General features: G+C 42.5%; 1 protein-coding gene across 1 annotated transcript; it reads left to right on the top strand.

Moving 5' to 3' along the window:
• Window positions 1-241: 241 nt before the first annotated feature.
• On the top strand, window positions 242-1,282 carry LOC309816243 (melanoma-associated antigen B3-like; the record flags this gene model as incomplete). The annotated part of the gene is made up of 1 exon (XM_082643500.1): window positions 242-1,282. One exon carries the CDS (start codon window positions 242-244, stop codon window positions 1,280-1,282), a length of 1,041 nt encoding a protein of 346 aa, XP_082499626.1.
• Window positions 1,283-15,717: the final 14,435 nt, after the last annotated feature.

Genomic DNA, 15,717 nt, shown 5'->3' with positions numbered 1-15,717 from the left:
GGCCGAACTCTGAACCCCGGGAACCCGTAGAGCCCCGCCCCTCGCGCCAGCCGTTGGAACCCCACGCAAGGCAGCCGTTAACGGAAGTGGCTCCACACTTCTGTCTGCTCCGGGGGCGAGGAGCTGGACGGTTGTTCACGGCGTTTGTTCGGCCAAGGGCGGATTCCCAGGGCTGATCTGCAGTCAAGATCACCCGCTGTCCTACCTGCACTCCTGCCTGTTGTCCCTGACCACAGTCACCATGCCTCGGGGTCAGAACAGTAAGCGCTGCACACGTAGGAGACGCCGCCAGGCCCCAAGTGGGACCCAGGGTCTGACGGGTGCTCAGGCCACTGCAGCCGAGGAGGAAGCCGCCTCGTCTTCTTCTCCTCCTCCTCCTCCTCTTGGAGTTACTACTCCGAGAAAGCCGGCTGCTAAGTCACGTAGCAATTTCAAGAGTCGTCAGAGGGCCCTAGCCACCACCACTAAGCCTGCAGGTGTTTCTCCCACAAGATCATCCAAAGGAGCCAAAGGCCAAATGGAGCAAAAGCACAGTTCCTCTCAGGCTCCCGTCTCCGCCGTGCGGTCTCGAAAAGGCCCTCTAAGGCAGACAGTGAATTTGTTGGTGCAGTTCCTGATGCACATGTATAAAAAGAAAAGGCCTGTTACGAAAGCACATATGCTGAAGTTTATCAATAAGAAGTACCAAAAGCAATTCCCTAAGATCCTCAGAAGAGCTTCTTTCAACATGGAGGTGGTATTTGGTGTTGACTTAAAGGAGGTCGACCGTACCAAGCATTCTTATACCTTTGTCAGCAAAATGGCTCTCCCCAACAATGGGACCGTGGGTCGTGCCAGGGGATTACCCAAGACCGGTCTCCTGATGTATCTCCTGGGTGTGATCCTCATGAAGGGCAACTGCGCCACAGAGGAGAATATCTGGGCATTCCTGAATAAGATGAGTGTCTATGCTGGGAAGAGGCACTTCATATTTGGGGAGCCCAAGAAGCTCATCACCCAAGATTTGGTGAAGCTGAAGTATTTGGAATACCGGCAAGTGGCCAACAGTGATCCAGCGCGCTACGAGTTCCTGTGGGGCCCGAGAGCCCACGCCGAAACCAGCAAGATGAAAGTCCTGGAGTTCCTGGCCAAGATCAATCACACGGTCCCCAGTGCCTTCCAGTGTTGGTATGAAGAGGCTTTGAGAGATGAGGAAGAGAGAGCGCAAGGCAGTGGATCTTCCGGGGTTCTGTCCAGCTCCTCCCACACACAAACGGAGGCAGATTCTGCACTTTGTGGCTGAAGAGAGCGTTCAGTGTTCCAAGTAGTGTAGGGCTGGGTGGGACGGAGGGAACAGTGTATAATACCTCTGTGTTCCTGTTCTGTGTGGGGAAGTTGGAAATACGTGTGTGTGTTTGTTTGTTGCTGTCTTTCAAACGTTAACTCCTAAATGAAATCTTATTTAGCGTTATAATGTAAGTTTATGAAGTACAGTAGTCATACTTATGGTTGTTTATCAGGTTTAAGAATAAGAGTTTTGCTGTTTTGTAAAACAGATTGGGAAAACTTCCATCTTATTTAGTAATTTGGTGGAAGATAACATGGCATTGCAATATGCAATTCCTTGAAAATGTGAAAAAGTTAAGTATAGTATAGTATAGTATACTGTAGTATAGTATAAGAAAAGTAAGATGGTCAATATTTGGCTTCCTAATTCCTTTTAGTCTGTTTTATAAAATTATAAATAACAGTATGTGCTTGGCTCATTCAAAAATGCAGAATTAAATCATAAGAAATTAGAAAAAAAAGAATTCAGATATACAGAGTTTATTAGGGGAGTGACCCTAGGTGGTGGTATAAACAAAAACGTATAACATAAATATAAATAGACAATGTAACAAGCTCTCTAAAAGCCTATTCCTAAAATACCAACAGTGGTTATTTATCATGGAGAGAAACAGGATGATGAGAGGTGTGTTGGGGGGAGGGGAACCGTGTGCATCCAAAAGGAACAGATCTATGTAATTTTACAAAGCCCAAGGTGTGGCATTACAAATAACTTTAATACATAGCATGGAGATTTAAAAAGGTTTTATTTTATTACCTTTATAGATACTTATATATCTTATATATTTACTTTATTATTTACTTCTGTAATACTTGTTCAGGATAGAAATTGAGAAAATACAAATAAACCAAAAGAAGAAAATGAAAGCCACTCATAGCCTACTACTCAGAGAGCATCATCACTAACATGACAAAGCCTTTGCATCTTTTTCATGTAAGATTCAAAGAAGGGGGGTGTCCCAGCAGATCTAATAGGGCTTAGAGTCTGAGGGACTAACTATATATATGGATATGCATAGCTATTTTTCGAAGTAAAAATTTGAGATTTCACTCTGAGTAGAGGATTTTCTGAAACTTCTGAGGAGGCTGACATAGAGCAGTTTTTCTTAAGGTGTGTTTCCACAGATGTTCCATGAAAAATGGTTTCTGTAGTCAAATAGGCTTGGAAAACATTGAGTAAAACAGTTAAACAGGTTTTCCCCTGCAAGACTTGCTTGGAGCTTTTAACATGCTAAGGTGCATTGTGATCCTCTAAGAGAAGATGTAAACTTAGCAGCTGCCCCTCCAGTAGACCTGGGGTGTGGGGCCATTCTCTGCCTTCATTGATATCTGCCAGGAATGGTCTGGGGAGTCTAATGGGTATTAATCAGATGCTCAGTTTATCAATAGGTCACAGTGGCAGTCAATGATGGGAATGTCACTTTTTGGCACCTAACCTGCTTCAATTTTGTGTATCTATTTCTGCATAGCAAATTACTGAAAAACTCAGGAGTTAAAATACCAAAGCATTTATTATCTCACTGTTTCTGTGGATGAGGAAGTTAGGACCAGATTAGATGGGCAATTCTGGCGCCCCACGTCTCATGAGACTGCAGTGAAGATGTGAGATGCATCATCTGAAAGCTTGACTGGCATTGGAGGCTCCACTTCCAAGATGGACCCAATGAGTCTCCCTTCCTGGCATCCATGCCCTGTGTAGTCCCCTCCCACGAAGAATAGTTCTGACTCATGCAACCCACAGGATATTGCAGAAATGACGGACTGTGACTTCTGAGACTAGGTCACAAAAAACATTGTGGCTTCCACCTTGATCTGTCTTGGATCACTTGCTCTGGGGGACACCAGCCATCATGTTATGAGAACACTTGGGTGGCCAAATAGATTCACGTGGTAAGGAATGGAGGTCTCTGGCCATCAGGCAGCATCAACCTGCTGGGCATATGACTGACCCATCTCAGAAGTGACTGACCTCTTGACTTTAATCTCAAGAGAGACCTTGACTATCCTGCTAAGCTGCTTCCAAAATTCCTGATCCACACAAACTGTGTGAGATAATAAATGTTCGTTGTTGTTTTAAGCAACGACATTTTTAGGTAACGTGTTATACAACAATAGATAACTAATCCATGTCCTTAGTGCTAAGGCTGGGTAATAAACAGCTGCTTCAGCTCACTGGCCAAGAGTTTGCTTACTTCCTAAGCTAGAAGTGGTCTTGACCAATGTCCTTTCACTGACCCCAAATAGTGACTGCAGAAAGAATTCCCTCCAGCCCTTATTATGAAAGCCTCTATGGAAGGTGTGACTCATGAGGCTCATTGGTGTGGGGCATTGATGAGGGGATCCCCTCAGAATTAAGTGTTTATGAGGCTCATTACATTCTTACGAACCATTGTGAGTAGTGGCATTCATGGCTTTTCCAGCCCTACTTACTTGACTGGAGAGTCCTTTTTTGTGCAATAGGCGAAGTTGGTCCCTACCGGCATCCTTTCTTCCTTCTCCTTCCCTCCTAAGAGAAAGCCTCAGGAAAAGATAGTCCTTTTTATTCTTTTTGATGTTATTGTGCCTGGAACTGCTGCCAACATTGTGTTGCCAGGAGAGTAATAAAATGAGCTCCCATGCATCCATCGCCCAGCTTCAACAATTATGAACTCACCAATAACCCTCTCATCCATGCTTCCACCCACACCCACACCTACCCCACCTTGGATAATCTTGAAGCAAATTCCAGTCATAATATTATTTCATACATGGATTTCAGTATGTATCTTTAAAAGATTAGGACAGTGTAGTTCAATTCTATTATCATACTTCAAAAAAAAAAAAACACCCCAAATAATTCCTTTTCATTGCACATCCCGGACTATTGAGTTCTTACTTGGCTCACAGCGTATCTAAGGACATAAATTCTCCTTGTGTCTAATTGGGACCAGTGCCTGCTGGGAGAGATAATTACTCTTTAGCATTCAATAATCAGCTGTGCCTGGATCATAAGTGTCAGTCCTGTTTGAAAGGTTAGCTGAGCCCAAATCCCTACTGTGTAGTGCATAGTCAGACAGGCTTGGATTGGAATATTGCCAATTACTTATACTACGACTGTGGGCAAGTAACTAAACACTCTACATTTTAGTTTCCACTATTTAAAAAGATTAGAGAGGATCTGGAGACCTGGATTTGGGGAGTGAGAGGCAGAGGGAACAGGGACTCCTCTTGAACCCCAGAAATTGCATAATTGCATTCTGCTCTCCAGAAAAATATAACTCCCTTTCCACTGCCTACCCTGCAACTCTTCCCCACCTCAATCAGTGCCTAAATGGAGGAGTCTGGATTTCTTTGGCACTGTCATATGTTTCCAATCAGTCCGTGGTGGCAGCGTAGGAGCTCAATGTTGGTGATAAATATACTTTATGAGTGTTTTTCTGAGGATATTTTCTTAAAGGCTGTTCCCACAAATAATTTACTGGGGCAATGAAAGATGGAGGAAGTGACTCTGATTACATCTTGGAGCATCTAAAGCTTGAAGTTTAAGGAAACTAGGTAGCCCGCAGCTATTTAAAAATTTCTAGAAGGGATAATTCTTCCACATAAGATTTTCTTTTAAAGGTTACAGCCCAGCAGTTGGTCTCTAGGGTGGTGCCCTTCTCCCATCTCTCTCGTGGATGCCACTCTCAAATCATCATCATTATCACATGTTTTTGGACTGCGTGGTGCATAGCACATAGCTCTTCCTTTTTTTTTTCCCCCTTAGCTTTTTTCAGGCATAATTTACATCACATTATGTTAGCGTTCAATGTAATGATTCATTATCTGTATATGTTGCAAAATGATCACCACAATGAGTCCAGGTAACATCCATCATCATACTTTGTTATAAAAATTATTTATTCTTCTTCCAAAATATAGCAGAGGGAGGAACACTCCCAAACTCATTCTACGAAGCCACCATTACCTTGATACCAAAACCAGACAAGGATGTCACAAAGAAAGAAAACTACAGGCCAATATCACTGATGAACATAGATGCAAAAATCCTCAACAAAATGCTAGCAAACAGAATCCAACAGCACATTAAAAGGATCATACACCATGATCAAGTGGGGTTTATTCCAGGAATGCAAGGATTCTTCAATATACGCAAATCAATCAACGTGATACACCATATTAACACATTGAAGGAGAAAAACCATATGATCATCTCAATAGATGCAGAGAAAGCTTTCGACAAAATTCAACACCCATTTATGATAAAAGCCCTGCAGAAAGTAGGCATAGAGGGAACTTTCCTCAACATAATAAAGGCCATATATGACAAACCCACAGCCAGCATCGTCCTCAATGGTGAAACACTGAAACCATTTCCACTAAGATCAGGAACAAGACAAGGTTGCCCACTCTCACCACTCTTATTCAACCTAGTTTTGGAAGTTTTAGCCACAGCAATCAGAGAAGAAAAGGAAATAAAAGGAATCCAAATTGGAAAAGAAGAAGTAAAGCTGTCACTGTTTGCAGAGGACATGATACTATACATAGAGAATCCTAAAGATACTACCAGAAAACTAATAGAGCTAATCAATGAATTTGGTAAAGTTGCAGGATACAAAATTAATGCACAGAAATCTCTGGCATTCCTATATGCTAATGATGAAAAATCTGAAAGTGAAATCAAGAAAACACTCCCATTTTCCATTGCAACAAAAAGAATAAAATATCTAGGAATAAACCTACCTAAGGAGACAAAAGACCTGTATGCAGAAAATTATAAGACACTGATGAAAGAAATTAAAGATGATACAAATAGATGGAGAGATGTACCATGTTCTTGGATTGGAAGAATCAACATTGTGAAAATGACTCTACTACCCAAAGCAATCTACAGATTCAATGCAATCCCTATCAAACTACCACTGGCATTTTTCACAGAACTAGAGCAAAAAATTTCACAATTTGTATGGAAACACAAAAGACCCCGAATAGCCAAAGCAATCTGGAGAACGAAAAATGGAGCTGGAGGAATCAGGCTCCCTGACTTCAGACTATACTACAAAGCTACAGTAATCAAGACAGTATGGTACTGGCACAAAAACAGAAAGATAGATCAATGGAACAGGATAGAAAGCCCAGAGATAAACCCACGGACATATGGTCACCTTATCTTTGATAAAGGAGGCAGGAATGTACAGTGGAGAAAGGACAGTCTCTTCAATAAGTGGTGCTGGGAAAACTGGATAGGGACATGTAAAAGTATGAGATTAGATCACTCCCTAACACCATACACAAAAATAAGCTCAAAATGGATTAAAGACCTAAATGTAAGGCCAGACACTATCAAACTCTTAGAGGAAAACATAGGCAGAACACTCTATGACATAAATCACAGCAAGATCCTTTTTGACCCACCTCCTAGAGAAATGGAAATAAAGACAAAAATAAACACATGGGACCTAGTGAAACTTAAAAGCTTTTGCACAGCAAAGGAAACCATAAACAAGACCAAAAGACAGCCCTCAGAATGGGAGAAAATATTTGTAAATGGAGCCACTGACAAAGGATTAATCTCCAAAATTTATAAGCAGCTCATGCAGCTCAATAACAATAAAACAAACAACCCAATCCAAAAATGGGCAGAAGACCTAAATAGACATTTCTCCAAAGAAGATATACAGACTGCCAACAAACACATGAAAGGATGCTCAACATCTTTGCTCATTAGAGAAATGCAAATCAAAACTACAATGAGATATCATCTCACACCAGTCAGAATGGCCATCATCAAAAAATCTAGAAACAATAAATGCTGGAGAGGGTGTGGAAAAAAAGGAACACCCTTGCACTGCTGGTGGGAATGTGAATTGGTACAGCCACTATGGAGAACGGTATGGAGGTTCCTTAAAAAACTACAAATAGAGCTACCATATGACCCAGCAATCCCACTACTGGGCATATACCCTGAGAAAACCATAATTCAAAAAGAGACATGTACCAAAATGTTCATAGCAGCCCTATTTACAATAGCCCGGAGATGGAAACAACCTAAGTGTCCATCATCAGATGAATGGGTAAAGAAGATGTGGCACATATATCCAATGGAATATTACTCAGCCATAAAAAGAAATGAAATTGAGCTATTTGTAATGAGATGGATGGACCTAGAGTCTGTCATACAGAGTGAAGTAAGTCAGAAAGAGAAAGACAAATACTGTATGCTGACACATATATATGGAATTTAAGAAAAAAAAATGTCATGAAGAATATAGGGGTAAGACAGGAATAAAGACACAGACCTACTAGAGAATGGACTTGAGGATATGGGGACGGGGAAGGGTAAGCTGTGACAAAGTGAAAGAGCGGCATGGACATATATACACTACCAAACGTAAGGTAGATAGCTAGTGGGAAGCAGCCGCATAGCACAGGGAGATCAGCTCGGTGCTTTGTGACCGCCTGGAGGGGTGGGATAGGGAGGGTGGGAGGGAGACGCAAAAGCGAGGGTGTATGGGAACATATGTATATGTATAACTGATTAAATTTGTTATAAAGCAAAAAAATTAAAAAAAAAAAAAAAAAAAAAAAGGCCACAGTGTTGAAAGCTTGTGCTTCAGAGAGTAACAACCGTGCTAAAAGTGCTTAAGAATACCTTGCTACTTTTCATATCAATCACAGCATTTGCCAAGCTACTCCCCAACGTACTAGGAGTACAAGGGTGAGCCCTGTTTAATTAGCTTCGGGAATCTTAAAAAAAAAAAAAAATTATTTATTCTTGTGATGAGAACTTTCAAGATCCACTCTTATAGATACTTTCAAATATGCATACAGTATTATTAATTATAGGCATCATGCTATACATTACTATCCCATGACTAATTCATTTTATAACTGGAAATGTATACCTCTTGATCCCTTTCACCCATTTTACCCACTCCCCACCCTCTACCTCAGGCAACCCCATCAATCTGTTCTCTATTTCCATTGTTTTGTTTTGTTTTAGATTCCACATATAAGTGAAATCACATGGTATTTATTTTTTTTCTGTCTGACTTAGCTCACTTAGCATAAACAAAGCTCTTCTGAAATTTCATTTCCTCATCTTTAAAATTGGAATAGCATTTTGTTAGGAGGGGTGAGGATTTAAAGGTATTTGATAATATTATTTCCAGGAATGTATCAATCAGTTAGTAGATTGATTGGCTTACCTATTTTTTAAATTAATGCCCATTATGTAGATTAGCTGTTTAGTCATCGGAAGGGAACAGTCTTCCTTCTCAGCCTCTGATTTTTTGTTTGTTTGTTTGTTTTTTGTTTTGGCTGCACCACGCATCTTGAGGGATCTTAGTTCCCTGACCAAGGATCGAAACTGGGCACCCGTCAGTGGAAGCACGGAGTCCTAACCACTGGACTGCGAGGGATTCCCTGGCTCATCTATTAAATCAACAACTTCAGGGAGTGCCCGGTGAGTGCTAGGTGTTGTGTTAGGTTCTCAGGTTACCATGATGAGCAATGCAGCAGTATGGGCTTTCTGGAGCTTAGAATATGGAAGGGAAGACAGACACTCACTGAGGACACAGTGAGAAGGCATTGTCCGTGAACAGTAAAGCAGGCCCTCACCAGACAAGGAAGCTGCCAGCGCCTTGATCTAGGACTTCTCAGCCCCTAGAGCTGTGAGAAATAAATTTCTGTTGTTTGTAAACCAGCCAGTGTATTTGTTTCATAGCAGCCTGAACGGACTAAGACAAATATCATGAACATGTAAAACAGGGGGCTAATGGCCAAGAGGACTAAGGCAGAGGCTTAGCCCCCATTGAAGACAGAGCCTTATTTAGATCCCAGGAGCTCAGATGCACTCTTTGAATGGTTCTCTTCCAATAATGGGCAACTTTCTCCTATAGAAAATCTTTTTACATCTCTTGGGTAGAAACAAGATCATCCAGTTTCTGGCCTTTGCACAGATGAATAAACAGAAGTCCAGACAGGGAAGTGTGATCACCAACAGTTTTGAAGGCAGTAATAGTTATATGGACTTGGACAATACACTTTCTGAGCCAGCACTGTCCAACAGAAATACAACGGAAGCTACAAAGGGAGCTACACGTGTAACTTACATTTTCTACTACCCACATTTAAAAAAGTAAAAAGAAATGGGTGAAATTAATTTTGTATTTTATTTGACCCAATATACCCCAAATATTATTTCAACATGTAATCAGTAGAAGTCTTAGAAATCCGATGGGTATTTTATTTACAATTATAGCACATTTTAATTCAGACTAGCCATATTTCAAGCCCTCAGTAGCCACATGTGGTTAGTGGGTATAGTACTGGACAGTGAAGTCCAATGCCTCAGTTTCCTTATCTGCGAATTGAGGATAAAATGAGGGATAAAACTGCCTAGTCACTGAATGGATCGTGAGAGCGCAAGGGAAACACCCTGCACGCCAGAGGCGCGTGATAAACCTTGGTTCCTTTCATCTTTTCTCTCACCGCACCGCCCTCCATCAAGTCTCCGCCCCCTTTCCCCGCCCCCTCCAGGCTCCGGGAGGAAGTAGTACTGGCCAATGCAGCGCGCTTTACGGTAGTGTGGCCGTAAAGCTGCACTTTTACCGCAGTGTGGCCGGCTCGCGCGACGCGCGCACTTTTACCTCATTGGCTCTGCGGCCCCTGCTCAAGGCGCTTTACAGCCGTGTGGCTGGAGCCGCCTATGCCTATGTGGGGCCTGCGGTTTGGTTGTGAGTGGAGGGAATCAGAGTAGACGGTGTTGACTGAACCTGGAACCATGGACGTTGGCGAACTTCTGAGCTACCAGGTATGAGGGGCGAGGAGGGCTGGTGGGGCCGTCCTCTCACCCGGGCAGGAGTCTCAGGACCAGGGTCCCTTCATCTCACTTTCTCCCACCTCAGCCCCGGGTCCCCTCACGTTTCCTGTCACCCGGGTCCTAGCCTCTCATTTCACGTTAACTCCCTCGACTTTCTCCTGGGCTCTTTCATTTTATTTCTTCCCAAGGCCCGGGCCCCTTGTCAACTAAAGGCTGGGCTCCTTCTCACCAGGCCCTGGGGCCTGGCTCCCTTCAACTATTCTGAAGGCCCCAAACACTCTTCACAAGCACCCCCCTTAAACTCTCTTCTCCAGTCATTGAGTTGGTGGTCGTGGTGGGAGAGCACTGGCCCTTCTTGCATTTGAGCCCCATCTTCTCTACTGACCGGCTCTGTGGCTGTAGGACAAGTCCTGTCGCCCTCTTCGAGCCTCAGCTTTTGTATGTATAAAGTGGAGACAGTACTAGCTACCTGTTAGGTTTGTTTCAGGACTGTATCAACCAATGGATGTGAAAGCTGATGTTAAAGTGTGGAAAGCCGGACCCATGTTAATTGCAGTTATTGACAGATGTTTGACATTCCAGCATGGGATGGGTACCTTGGAATCTTCTTCTTGTCCCACTTGCTCGGAGTACTTGTGGGGAAACAGTGGCCCAGAGGGTAGAAAGGACTTATCCAAAGTCACTCAACAAGGAAGAGCTGGGATTAGAGATGAGATCTTTTGGCTCCCAGCTCAACGTTTTCCCCCCACTTTTGACTTCCTAAATGTCCAGTATGGTAGCCACTAGCCACATATGGCTATCGAACGCTTGAAATGGGACTAGTCTGAATTGAGAAGTACTCTAAGTGTCAAATCACACTGGAATTTGAAGAATCAGTATTAAAAAAGTAAAATTTTTAGATTGATTATATGATCATGTCGATTACTTTGATTATTGATCATACTGATTAATTATATATTTCACCCATTACCCGTAATGGGTGAAATAAAATATATTCAAAATAAGTTGTACCTACTTCTGTTGACTTTTTTTTTTTTTTTTTGCGGTACGCGGGCCCCTCACCGCCGCGGCCCTTCCGGCCGCGGAGCACAGGGTCCGGACGCGCAGGCCCAGCGGCCACGGCCCCGGGCCCAGCCGCTCCGCGGCACGTGGGATCCTCCCGGACCGGGGCACGAACCCGCGCCCCCCGCATCGGCAGGCGGACTCCGAACCACTGCGCCACCAGGGGAGCCCCCCTCTGTTGACTTTTTAATGTAGCTACTGGCCTTTTTGTGTCACTACTAAAATCACACGTATAGCAGGCCTTACATTTCCATTGGACAGCTCTGCAGTAGAGAATAAGGGATTCAGAGCCATGAGTCTGAAGCCCTATGGCTTGGAATCTCTGTTTTGCTGCTAACTGGCTGCTGTAACCTTGAGCAGAATACTTACCCTCTCTATGCCTCAGTTTCCTCATCTTGTAAATGGGGGCAATGAAAGTAGCTATCATATAAGTCTGTTTTGAAGCTGCTGTGAAATGTAAAGTGTTTAGCCCAATGCTTGTCAAAGAGTTAAATGTTTGAAAAACGTTAGCAATTCTATTCATGCAATTCCCTCAGCCGGTACACATAGAACTGACCTTGGAAACTAGACATTGTGGGAAAGAGCTTGTAAGCAATGGGGGGTATATAGCCAGGTGATTTCCTTTTTAAGACAGTAATAGGATGTGAAAGAAGAAAGGAAATAGGAGCGTTGTTGAATGAGTGGTTATATGCCTGTTTGGCCTACATATGAGCCCACTGACTCATAGAATATTAAAGCTAGAAGAGGTTCATTCATTTGCTCAACAACTATCTATTGAATATGTACTGACTGCATCTACTGAGCATACAACATTGAACAAAACAGACAAGGTTCTTGCTTTTGTGGAGCTTATAATCTGGTGGGGAAGTAACAAGATAAGAAAGTAAACAAATGGGAAATTCAGATTGTGGTAAGTGCTTTGAAGGATACACAGGGTATACTACAGAGCTGTGCTGTTTGGTGTGGTAGCCACTGGTCACATGTTACCCTTGAACACTTGAAATGTGGCTAGTTAGAATTGAGATCCGCTACACCTGTAAAATACACACTGGATTTTCAAGATTTAGTATGAAAAAAGTGACTGTAAAATATATTAATTTTTATATTGATTCCATGCTGAAATGATAATACTTAGGATATGTTGGCTTAAAGAAAATTATTAAAATTAATATCACCTTGTTAAAAACTTTTTAAATGTGGCTACTAGAAAATTTAAAGTTACATATGTGGCTTGTTTGTGGCTCTCTCTCTCTCTCTCTCTCTCTCTCTCTCTCTCTCTCTCTCTATACATATATATATATATATTATTTTTTTTTTTTTTTGTGGTACTTGGGCCTCTCACTGTGTGGCCTCTCCCATTGCGGAGCACAGGCTCTGGACGCGCAGGCTCAGCGGCCATGGCTCACGGGCTCAGCTGCTCCGCGGCGTGTGGCATCCTCCCGGACCAGGGCACGAACCCGTGTCTTCTGCATTGGCAGGCGGACTCTCAACCACTGCGCCACCAGGGAAGCCCTCTCAATATATTTTTATTGGACAGAGCTGCTAAAGAAGATAACCGCTGGGAGCAGGAGACAGGACCTATTATTTTAGGTAATATGGTCTAGGAAGGACTTTGAGGAACGGACATTAAAGGACCGATGGTTGAGAAGGAGCCAATCGTGAAAAGAGCAGAATAATCAAGGCAGAGGGAATGAATAGCAAGTACACAGGCTGTGAGTTGTTAAAATAGAAGCTGGTGCATCCTGTTAGAGGATCAGGAAGAGGACTGATGTAGCTGGAACTTGGTGAATGAGCAGGGGAATGATAAGCTGTAAGGTTGGAGATGTAGGCAGATGACAGACTATGTAGGCCTTCCTGTGGGCCATGATAAGGAATTTGAATTTTATTTTGAGAAATCTTACAGATAACCTCATTCAGCCCACATATTTATAAGTGAAAAGTGAACTCCATTTTGGTAAGGGACGTCCCTGAGGTGGTGGGCCAAGGTAGTGACAAGAGTTGAAACCAGAATCCTGATCTTATTTCCAGCTCTGTTCATTCCCCACGTGCACTACTCACGCACTTTTCTTTCTGTAAGATCAGTGTCCACGTTTCCTGTTCCTAAAGATGGTACAGTCTAGAATCTAGTCCATAATAAATGCTCCCATCCTCTTGTAGAAAGTCATGAGGATTACCTGAGTTAATGGATGCAAAAGCTCTTTGAAAACTAACTTTTTATAGACATGAAAGATGCATTGCATGCCTGCATCGTTTCTCTAAATCCTTATAACAACCCTATGAAGAAGGTACTGTTTTAAATCCCTGTTGTACAGATGGGGGAACTGAGGTACAGAAAAATGCCTGCCTCAGAGTTGGAGTTCCTAACCACTGTGCTGTGCTGAACTAAAGTGCTTTCAGATATGTTCTTACATTAATTGTCAGCATGCCCTTTGAGGTAGGTGGCATGCCTATTTTATAGAGACGGAAACTCAAGCTAGAGAGGTCAGTTACCGGCCCAAGATGAAACAGCCAGTAAGGAGGAGAGCCAGAACTGGAACCGACCAAATACCCAAATCTCGTTTTCCAATTTTAAAAACTTTTCAAGTTGAAGTAGGGTACACGTATAGAAGAATGCGTAACTCTTAAGCGCTTTTGATTATACTTGTCATTTACAAAGTAGACTCAATATGGCCACTAAAGTTCATTTCTCAGGGACAAAGGTGGTCTGATTTGAACATCCCCACCGCCAGAGTTTGATTCAGTAAGTCTCCCATGGGACCTTAGAATTTGCATTTCTAACAAGATTCCAGGTGATGCTTAAGCTGCTGGTCCCGGGACCACACTTTGAGACCCACCCCTGGTCTAGAGTGATCTACATTCCTCTTAAAATCTTCTCTGAGACATTCACCTACCTTCTCATGGCCATTAGTTCACAGTATTTTGAGCTTAAGGTATACTTTGCCCCTGCCATCTCAGATATTGAGAGCAAATCACTTAATCTTTCTGGGCCTCAGTTTCCTTATATGCCTAATGAGGGGATTAGGTAAGTTTCTCTGAGGTCCCTTCTAGCTTTAAAATACTATGGTACTGATTATTTAGGCGAAGAGCTCCGGAGATTTCAAGGGATAAGAAAAGCTTGATGTAGAAGAATGAATTGGGGCTGAAAATCTGGGAGATTTGAGTTTTAATCCTACCTTTATCATTATTTATCTGGGTGATTCAGGATAAGTCACTTCCCTTCTCTGTACATCTTTTTTTTAATCACTTGTAAAATGAGGAGATTGAGCTATATGACTTCTGGTTCTTTCTTTTCCTAAAATTCAGAGACTAAGGTAAATAAAGAAAATATGTAATGCCAAAAATGTTTATTAAAAGTATTTGACTTTTTTTGGATGCTTACTAAATTTCACTTTTGGGGCAACTTGGTGGGAAGATTCCAATTTTCTGCTGAGATTGGTTCTTCTAGTAATAGAGTTAGGCAGCAAGTGCCTCAGTATATGCCTTATATCCTTGACATATGTTAACTGTTCATTTGAAAAGACAGGAGAATTATAATGTGGACAGGTGGTGGTGGAAAAAGTCTTAAAGAGGAAACCAGTTATGTTCCCAATATGGAAATGTACTTTTTTTTTTTTTTTCGGTACGCGGGCCTCTCACTGTTGTGGCCTCTCCCGTTGCGGAGCACAGGCTCCGGACGCTCAGGCTCAGCGGCCATGGCTCACGGGCCCAGCCGCTCCGCGGCATATGGGATCCTCCCGGACCGGGGCACGAACCCGTATCCCCTGCATCGGCAGGCGGACTCTCAACCACTGCGCCACCAGGGAGGCCCTGGAAATGTACTTTTTTGATGCCTTCAGGCTTAGACATCTCATCAAGAAGTGTGCCCAGCAGTTCCCTTGGCTGAGAAGTTTCTGCTGCGTAGGCACGTATATGAACTCCGGGGCATTCTCATTAATACTGATTCCACAGATGTCTGGAAAAAGTTCTTACCTTTGAAGGTTTGCAATAAAGAATTCACATTTAGTGCAGTTTGGCTCATTGGGAATGACTTATTTTGTGACATGAGAAGTATTCTCTTTGAGGCAGATTGGGGTCAGGGAGCCTTGGTTTTGGCAATATTGCAGACACCCACTCCTCTTGTCACCTATCAGTCAGTAATATAGCATTTCCTTGGATTGCAGGGGTTTATTGGAATCTATAATCTTTCTCCTTTTCCCTTCTCATTTCTTTTGAAGTAAAAAATTTTAATGGCAATAATCTGACAGGAATAGTATTAAAGTATTCAAGAAAAGGGAAACTACTACCCTAATCCAATAAAATATTTTTATATTCCCACAGCCCTTATGTATTTTGCATGGCTATAACCATTGTATATATACTGTTTTGCGTTCTGTGCTTTAATTTAACATTGCCAGAAATATTTTGTGTTTCTACGTAGTCTTCATGTTGTTTTTAATGTTGACATACTTTTTGCTCAAGTGATAGACCAACCATTTTTCCCTAACTTGCTCCTCTATAGTCAAGTACTTAGGTGGTTTCCAGGTTTT

Source organism: Mesoplodon mirus (assembly GCF_964341445.2).
Source record: "Mesoplodon mirus genome assembly, chromosome: 15".
NCBI classification, from domain to species: Eukaryota; Metazoa; Chordata; class Mammalia; order Artiodactyla; family Ziphiidae; genus Mesoplodon; species Mesoplodon mirus.
The sequence above is the reverse complement of the archived record's forward strand: the minus strand, read 5'-3'. Positions and strand labels throughout refer to the sequence as shown.